General features: G+C 42.4%; 1 protein-coding gene across 2 annotated transcripts in view; it reads right to left on the minus strand.

Annotated features, from left to right (window-relative positions):
• The window catches only part of CNTN1 (contactin 1), a 271,994-nt gene that overhangs the window by 42,706 nt on the left and 219,292 nt on the right, over positions 1-9,996 (minus strand). Inside the window, exon 20 of one of the 2 annotated variants that reach the window (XM_019543375.1) lies at positions 2,109-2,295. In XM_019543375.1, coding sequence (XP_019398920.1) covers positions 2,109-2,295 — 187 coding nt within the window. Of the gene's footprint in view, positions 1-2,108; positions 2,296-8,232; positions 8,522-9,996 lie in introns of those variants that run through there. The other variant, XM_019543376.1, reaches the window with a different exon arrangement.

The raw sequence follows: 9,996 nt of genomic DNA on the forward strand, positions 1-9,996 counted from the left end.
TTCTCCCCACATCTTAGTGTCATCTGGAAACTTGAACAAGGTGCTTTTCACCCCCTTGTCCAAATCGTTGATGAAGATATTGAACAGTGCAGGTCTGAGAACCGAGCCCTGGGGAACCCCACTGCCCACATCTCTCCAGGTGAAAAATGACCTGTCCACCACCACTCTCTGGGTACGACCCTCCAGCCAATTTGTGACCCAGCTGACCGTGTAGATATTGACACCACAGATACCCAATTTTTTAATGAGGATGGGGTGAGAGACAGTATCGAAGGTCTTCCTAAAGTCCAGGAAGACTATGTCCACCACGACACCTGCATCCAAGGCTTTTGTGACCTGGTCATAGAAGGCCACCAGGTTGGTCTGACAGGACCTGCCTCTAATGAACCTGTGTTGATAGTCCCTAAGCATAAACTCCCCTGCTGGCCCCTCACAGATGGGCTCCTGGATAATTTTCTCAAAGAGCTTCCCCAGGACTGAGGTAAGACTAACGGGCCTATAGTCTCCTGGGTCCTCTTTCCTCCCTTTTTTGAAAATGGGGACCACATTGGCGGGAAAGATTGAAAAAGTTCCCATCCTTCCATCCTGCACTTAGTGTTGATGTCATGTGGCAGAAGGTCACGGATGAGCATTTTGATGACAGCAAGAAAGGTGGAAGACAAAATTGGTGAAATCATGCATCCCTCCTTGACACCAGTTCAAATGAAAAATGGCTCCATAGCAGAGCCACTGCATAGGATGGAGGCAGTCATCTGGTCCTGAAGGAGTCTTAGGATGGTGACAAATTTCACTGGGTAGCCAAACTTCAATAAGATCTTCTATAGAGCCTGAATTTTAACAGTCAATGGCTTTGGTCAAATCAATAAGGGCAATATACAGTTCCTGGTGCTGTTCTCAGCATTTTTCCTGGATCTGCCAGGGCCATAAAATACATGCCCATGGTGCCTCTTGATGGTCTGAAGCTGCACTGAGATTTAGGAAGGATTTCCTTGGTTCCGCAGAATTTGAGCAAGGATCTTCCCAGCAATGGAGAGGAGGGTGATACCTTGATAGTTTCCATAGTCAGTCTTATCACCCTTTTAAAAAAATGGTGACAATATTGGCATTTCTTAGGCCAGTGGGAATTTCCTCAGTGTTCTAGATTTTAAGAAACAGTGTGTGGAACTTGTTGTTCATAGTTTCCCCACCACGTTTGAAGACCTCTGTTGGTGTGTCATCAGAACCAGATGTTTTGTTGTTCCTCATCTCTCTTATTGCATGGTGTGTTTCTTCAGAGGTTGGTGGGCTTCTCTTACTGGATGCTGTGGTATGGATTCAATGGTTTCATCAGTCACCACTGATTCTTGATTCAGGAGTTTTGGTAGTGCTCCCTCCAGCGGTCTATGACAAGTGTACTACCATCTTCAGATCTAAGTAGGGTAAGACCGCAGGAGCTTGGTCCATAAGCAGCCTTGACTGCGCTAAAGAAGCTCCACATGTCATGACTGTCAACCAGTTGTTGGATTTCATTCGCCTTCTCTTCCCACAATTTGTTTTTGATTTCTTGAATCTTCCTCTGGGCTTCAGCTTTAAACCATCAAAATGTTCCCTGCTTCTGACTGGACCTATGATGGTTTTCCCAGTCACAGAAACCTTGTCGGCTTTGATCCCAGCAAACAAGTCCTGATGGCATCAGATGATAAAGCCAATTGATTCCATGCAAGCCTCATGGATGGTCTATTTTAGAACCTGCTACTCCTTCTCAACACAAGTGTTATCATTTTCAATCCTAAGATTGGCGAGTTTCTTACTGAGATGTGTTTACAGGGCTCTGCAGTATCTAGGGGTCTGAAGGCATTTGATGCTGTACTGTCTTCAGACTGATTTAGGTTTGCACTATGTATAAGTGGTACAAAAGTACTGCTTAAAAATGTGTTTATAGTGTACTTGTGCCAAGTTTGAAGCAGTTTAAAAAAAAATGGTAAACTGCATCAATTTTGGATGACCTAAGTCTATGGGTACTATATGCAAATTAATCATGGTTACTGCATTTTTGTATCAGTCAAATTATGAAATATGAATAACAAAATACAGAACTTTAGAAATAAATGCCAGGCTCCCTTACTTACGTGCTTTATATGTGACAATATCAACAGCTCTGCTGGGAGGTCCATACCCTGCACTATTGTAGGCAGAAACATCCACATGATACCATGTGTTAGGCCTTAAGCCTTCCAGTTTGGTTGAGTATTCCTGATTGCTCACTTGCACCCTCTGGGCAGCTGCTTCTTTATCATGAGCGGCCCGGTAACGAATCTGAAAACAATTGGATTCAGGGATTATTTGTGAAACAGAATGATACAAAAAGTCTACACAAATTTTGCAGTTTATGATACAGTTTAAAGAGCAAGTTCAGGTGCCTGAAAAAGTCTACCTGCAGTAATGCAGAGCTCTTCTTAGGCTCATTTCCTGACATTATGTAGACACACCTTGGATTTAAACACAGAATATATTTAAAGCAACAAATCTGTTTCAGGCTATTTTGACTTCTTAGACTAGCCCAAGTGATACGTGGTACAGACAGAAGTCCAGCTCCCAGCTGTAACTCAGAATGTTTTCTGCAAAGCTTTCTGAGTTATGTTACCCCAGACCAAACAGAAGTTCACTATTGGTTCCAGTGGGGAGGGGAATCTAACTGCCAGTTCCCAGGGTCCCATAGCAATGGCCACAGCTCTCTACCAGTGCTTGCTATTTTCAGAAAGGAAGGGGAGAAAGGCAGCAGAGGGAGCTCATTCTTGGGGCTCCCCATCTGGTGATGAAGCATGGGGTAGATGAACTGGAGCACCCCACCTTGGGGGGCTCCAATACACCTGCTCCACCATCCAGAGGGCGGTGAAACCCCCCCAGACTGAACTCCCTCTGCTCTCTTCCCCCCCTCCCCTCCTATTCTGCAAACAGAGACAGGCTGGGAACTCTGCAGACACAAGTTATAGAAGATGCTACATTTTGAAATATCTTTGCCAGATACCTCATGCAATGAAGGATCAGATTTTCACCTGATCAGACATTTTTGAAGCTGTCTGCAGCTGTGCACTTGTGTTGAGTCATGGGTATAGACTGCTTTCTGTGGCCAGACTGGGCAAAAATTGTCACTTCAGTCTGCGCCCATGATGATATAAAGAAACAGAAAACACTACAGATTTGACACACAGGCCCTCTGTACATGTTACATGTATTACGCAATTAAATGTTTAATTGCACAATTAATTTAAACTGGCAACGCGTGCAAAGTAACTACCATGCCATAAAAAGGTCCGACCAGCTATAAAATTGGAGCTGGAAAATGTGCAATAACTTTGCAGCTGGTTGCTATCCAGATTTAATTTGCATCTGTAGCAGGGTCTGTCCCTGTGGCTGGGAGTTCTGCAGCTGACAGGGCACCGCTGGAATGGTGAGTCCACAGCTGCTAGACTCTCAGTCCCGGCAGCTGTGGGGCAATGGAGCACCCTGCCAGCTGTGGCACTCTTGACCCAGCAGCTGCAGAGTGCTGCTGAGACTGAGTGTCCTGCCAGCTGTGGGAGTCTTGATCCAGGCAGCATGCTGGTACAGGGAGAGCCCAGGGTGGTGATCTTAGGCTCTCCCTGTATCAGCAATAAGGTGTGATTGATAGGATCTGATGCTGGATCCCACAACCACACCTTCTGCCATGCATGGGTGTGATTGTGCATCAGATCCTATCATGCCTTTACCTGAATGTCTAGAGAGGCCCACACACTTTTTTCCCAATGGAACCATTTTCTTTCTAATTAAGTTTGTGGGAGTTTTTTCCATAAATGTAAGTAGGAGCAGGCTCAGGCCTTAATATGACAATAGGCCCTTTTCTTATGGTCTTTTGCATTTTGAATTTTTAAAATTCAATTTTAATATAATCCTGCTAGACTACACTGTACTTTGTAAAGCAAAGAGCAGACATCCTATCCCTGATCCAGCTGTACAGTAAAGTCCACTTCCCACTCCATGACACTCTAGCTAATAAAATCTCTACAAAGCAACTAGTTCATATTTTTATTTTTGCTGTCATTCACCGCATGCAAAGTATTCACTATTCAGTCCAACTCTTTTATGAAAGACGCTGCTTAAAACACTTTTAATAATATTTATTAGCTACTATAACTTTTATCAGATAACAGCCAGTTTTATTTTTCTTTCCATGACTTAGAAGTTTTAATGAGCTATCAATAAAACAGTTTAACAGCGTGGTAACAAGCTTTAAAAACCACAGCGATCTATAACACCCACTGATATCCATTTCCTGCTCATTCCTCTGGGAATGGTATGCTTAACTGTACTTCCACTGACTATTTACTGAACGTACACATCAAAGACACATGACATACTTAATAAACTCACTTCTTGTCAGAAATTATTAGTTTTAGAATTCAGAAATTTTTTATTTTAAATCTACTCTTATTTTTTAGGGTCTGCCTTAACTAAGTCCTAAAGGTTACAATGGGAAGACTAAAGAGGAAGCATGCAAAATTGTACTTTGTTTTAAAATTCAGTATTATTTATTAAAAATATTCAGCCTTGTCTTTATCTCATATATATCAGCCCAAAATAGCTTTGACAGCTCTTTGAAAAATAACTTATTCATGATTTTAAAATGTGGGAGCCTCTTAAATCTGTATTTAGTTAGTCACATAAGTAGCTTGATTTTCAAGAGTACTGATTACTCACTGAAGTCAGGAGACCATTTATTTGGGTATCTAAAGACCATTTATTTGGGTATTTCAGTGGCAAATGTAAGCCTAATTATTAAAATAAATACAAAAATAAGTCCCTTATCCAAATTTTCACTTTCATTTTTCTTGATACTAGATAGGGACTGAATCTTCACAGCTTTGAGGACTGGTTTATATGTATGCAAAATTAAAGTAAAATACCATCAGTATCATTTCACAGTGTTTGACACCTAGTTTGCAGATATATAAATCACAATACAGGCAATGGAAACCAAGTCTCTAACATATTGCTTTTCAAGTATTTTCATTCTTTGTATTTTCATTGTGTTCACACCTTGCTTATTAATTATTTTAGGAAATGCTACTTCTTATTTTAAGATGTTAAATATGTTTTTACTACTTTTAGGCCTTGGAAAAACCTTTCCTTAGAAGGCTACAATGTTTTTAAACTTCTTTCCTGTCTTTCTTTTTAGAAAGTCCAAAATGTGTTGGGAGTGGCTGCGTTGGTTCTTTAGCTTCTCCACAGTTGTAGCACTGCAGCTCCATCATTCACAAATAAAGGTGCAACTTGCTGCTTGTCAAGGCCTGTTTCTTTTTCATATACATTCTTTAAAAAAAATTAAACTGTACATTTCTTCTACATTAACAATGAAAAACATGTACAATAACCATGCATTCTTTTGGGAAAAGAATCAGGACCTGCAGGATCTGTTTTGCACTGCCACACTAGAGACCTGTATATAACATTTGTTTTAAATGACAACACTATATTACTGTCCTAATTTATAGGTTGTAAAATATGATCTAAACTGCTTCTATAAGACCTTTTATGTACCCACACTTCTTTCCTATTGAGCCATTATTGCCACGTGTAGAAGCAATGTGAAAATGTCTGCATCTCTTAGCCATTCTCTCTGCAGCAAATAAACTCTTATCTTTCTAAGCTAGTCACTTAGTCTCAGTATCATGTTTTGGTTCTATATGATTGTAATAAACTAACTTATTTAGAACAGCTCAACTGAAGGCTCTATACTACTAACACCTAGAGGTGTTTCTGCTTTGACTCACTTGGTTGGGGCCTGTACATTTGGCACAAGATTTAAATCCTATCTTCACTCCTGCCATGAAGCCTCAAATGCACCTTTTATGTTCAACAAAGTGGCATCTGTGAAATACTAGGTGGTCAAGGACTTGTTAGTTATGGTATGATTGATGACAATTTTAGCGGTGATGTTGTCATGCAATGCAAGCCCCTGCAGTGACTGCCAGGGGCTTACTAATTCATTTATGCAATGCTCTGATATGTTAATAGACTGCATGCTTTACCTAGGGATGGTGAACACACTAAGGCTTTTGTTGATCACTGGGCAGTTGCCCAAAGCCTTTGAATCCCTCTGACTTGGAGAAACGTCTTACATTCCTCCAGTTCATCTACTCCACTGTAAAACTACATGAATAATAAGCAATACAGAGCTTTGAGCAAACTGATTATGAAAAATGAATAAAATGTTAAGCCATTCCATTGAGATGCATGTTAAATCCCAGCAGGAATAAAATCATTTAAAAATGAAATTAACCTAATCTCAAATATATTAAATCTTGGTTGACATGACTTACATTAAACTTCTGTGACAATCCCATCTGTATGTGTTACACTAGCAATTCTGTACTCCTTTTCCTTTACTCTCTACTTTGGGTACAGATATGTCTATACATTTAGGCCAGAATAATTACTTTTGGAAAATGATTAATTTATCATGCTAGGACTGTTGAGACATTATCCTTCTTCTCAAGAGACCTCTTGCCCCTTGTATTATTCAAGTATTTATAAAGTCTTTAGAGAACTTAATCTTTGCTCTTCTTCTTCTTCACAGGACTGCCTTTTTGTCAACGCATTTCAGATAATATACAGAATTATTTCCCTGTTGCTACCAGCTTGTTCAGTTGCCCTCTTTGTGCAGTATATATGCACATCTTAAACTGTTTTTTTTTAAATTAAAACAGGTTGGGCTAGATTCTAGGCACAGGTTCTCTGGGACTGCCCAGTTGGGAATAGGTATCATAGGGAAATCTCCAGTGGACACTACCAATTCTGCGCAATTCCCAACTTCACCCCTTACTGTACAATTGCAGAGCAGGGTTGTCTATATCAAAACTGTCCAACTTCTAAGTTGGACTTTTAGGCCATGAAGGCTGCACCAGGTGACTCACAGGCCCCCTGGGCCACATGACACATGGGCCCCCTCTACACACTACACGTGTCATGCAATTAACTGGTTAATTGCACATTTACCTTGAGACAAGCTACATGTGCAAAGTACCCATCATGCCATAAAAAGCTCCAATCAGCTACAAAGTTAGATATTGAAAATATTAACTTTATAGCTGGTTGCTATCAAGCTTTAATTTGCATGTGTAGCAGGGTCTCCTTGTGGCTGGGAGCCCCATCAGCTGGTAGGGCTCCCATCCACAGGGTGCACCATGTCCAATCAGGGCTGAGAGTCCCACAGCTGACAGGACTCTCAGCCTCTGGTACTGCTCTGGGTCCTTGTAGCCACAGAGTGTGCCTTTGATTTCTCAGCCCTAGGAATGTATGAAGTCCCTGAGGCTGGAAGATTGCAGCTGCTGAGGTCTCCTAGTCCTGGAGGTGCATGAAACCCCCAGGGCTCTCCCTGTAGCAGCAATAAGGCACGATGGGATGTAACGTGTGATCCCACAATCTTGCCTCCTGCCATGCACACATAGCATGGCAGGAGGTGTGATTATGTGGTTTGTGCATTAGATCCCATCGTGTCTTTACTTGCATGTGTAGAGCAGCCCACAGACATGGTCTGTTGCACCATGTCCCTCCCACTGTACTGTGAATCTGCGTGTCCTTGGCTGTCACTCTCAGCTCCCATTTCTCCACCACCCCAGGGGAAAGGAAAAAGCAGAAGCTGGAGGAGGGATGGAGAGCTAGAGGCTGGCTGGTGTTGCAGCTGGAGTGATGGAGGGAGGGAGTGGTGGCTGGGTGGGAGTCTGTAGGCTGCAATTTAAACCCTCACAGGCCTCATGCCAGTTGGACATCCCTGGCCAAGATATTATTTGCGTGGCTGTAGGATCAGGGAAATATAGTTACCACCCTTGTGGATCCCTGCCTCTGATGTGCCTACACAAAATTGCACAGCAGAGAACCTAACTCATTGTAAGAGTGGCAGAGACATTTTTACAACATCCATGAAATAGGAACTATATAATTTTCATGTGAATTTGACATGTGGAACATAAAGAATATACTTTCATGACAGCTAGCTCTACAAAACAAAGTGTGGGAGAAAAAAAATAAAAGCAGCAATAAAGCTAAACTGCTAGAATTATGGAATATTGCAATATATCATATTCATGCAGGCAACCTCTGAGAAATGTGAGATGGCAAAAAAACCTGCAACAAACCTATTTTGTTTTAGTTTTAATATACTTTATTGGTATTAGGAAAGAAACTTTAATGCCTATTATAGGGGGAGAAAAATAAACCCCCAAAAATCAAGGCACATATGCATTGATAAACTTGCATTATAAAAGTCAACCAATATATTTACCACATGTAAAATGCAGGAAATATAGATGGCCTTTAACATAGCATGGATCAAACAGCTGTAACTTTTTGAAGATGACATGACAAGCACTCATAAATCTTAAATTCCTTGATAGAGGTAGTTCATATTTCATCTTTCCTCTAGGTGCAGACTGAGGCCCTACCTCAGTAATGGCAACATTTATCAGCCAGCACTCTTCTTTGCTGTGGCAGTAGTCCTGAGAATCTACATTAGTGTAAAAAAAAAAAATCTGATACCTCATGGTATGAAGAGGCTACAATCACAGATAAAATGCCTTCAGGTAGTTTACTCTCAGTACCCCAACATATTTATCCAATTAAAAGATACATTTTCCCCCTCATTTAATATGGGGGAATCAAGCATGAGTTAGTGGGGTGGGCTGAAGGCAGCTACTGAGAGGGGGAGGCAGCTACTGCAGTTCTGGTCCCAACCTGGGGCTGGAGCTGCCACCCTACTGCCTCTAAATGCCCTGCTCCTCCTGCCCTACAGCCCCCAGTTCTCCTCCCCATGATGCTTCTCCCCATGTCTCCCTCTGTTGCACATCTTACTTTTGTTCCACTCAGCAGGCTGCTTCCCTGCTGCAGCCCTGGGTATGGAGCATAGCTCCAGCCCAGCCCTGTAGCAGTGGCACGGAGCCAGCACTGCTGCTTCAGTTGGGCCCCATAGCAGCAGTGCTGGCTTTGCACCATTGCTACGGGCTAGGCTGGAGCCATGCTCTGTGCCCCAGGCTGCAGAGTCCACCAGTGCAGAACAAAGGTAAGGGAGTGGGGGGCAGGTGAGAAGAAGAGACTTTAAGTAGGGGGGAGACAGGAGAAAGTGGGGGTAGGGATCTGAGGCTGCATGGGGAACAAGTGGTGTGGAGGGAGGAGGAGTCGGGAACAGAGGAAGGGAGAATTGGTGCAGCTTGAGGCTCCCTGGGAGGCAGGCACAATGGATGGTAAATAGGGAGGGGGCAGGCAGAAAAGGGCAAACTTCCTTCCTTTTTCACTGCCTGCCTCACCTCCACACTGCCTGCCCCCTACCACCCACCCTCTATAGCCCCCCACTCCCAGCCCCATTATTACTGCCCACATTCCATATCATGTGCCCCTCCTACTGCCTCCCCCACCTCCTGTTCCATTTCCATTACTGCCCCTCTTATCACCTCCCCCCCACCACTTGCAATAACAGGGATGAGGTGCAAATTTAAGATGATGTAATGATCCTCCAAGAATTCAATTCTATACATAGAAAATTATAATACACTTACAAATTTTCCATGTGCAGAATCTAATTATTGGGAGAGTCATTTTAGATTCAGGGTCATATTCTCTTCAATATATGGGGTGCCAATTATACCATGAGAGACATTTTCAGGGAATAAAAAGAATTGAAATTAAAAGCAGAAAGTAGTCCAGTGACATGAGGGATTTTGATAAACTGTGTTACAATAGCACAGTAATGCAAAAAAAAAAATCCCAGAATATTCACTCCAATTTACAAACAACTTCAATTGGTCAAATCAGTGCCCCTTGATTAAACCACTTCATGACACTGGAGTCAACATCTTCATTAATGATGTGGACATTGGAGTCAGAAGCAGACTGCTGATGACACCAAACTTTGGGGCAAAGCATCCACACCAGAAGATAGGCGGGTGATCCAGGCTGACCTGGACAAGCTCAGCAAATGGGCAGATG

This window comes from Crocodylus porosus, unplaced genomic scaffold (genome assembly GCF_001723895.1).
Source record: "Crocodylus porosus isolate Cpor-Errol unplaced genomic scaffold, CroPor_comp1, whole genome shotgun sequence".
Lineage (NCBI taxonomy): Eukaryota > Metazoa > Chordata > Crocodylia > Crocodylidae > Crocodylus > Crocodylus porosus.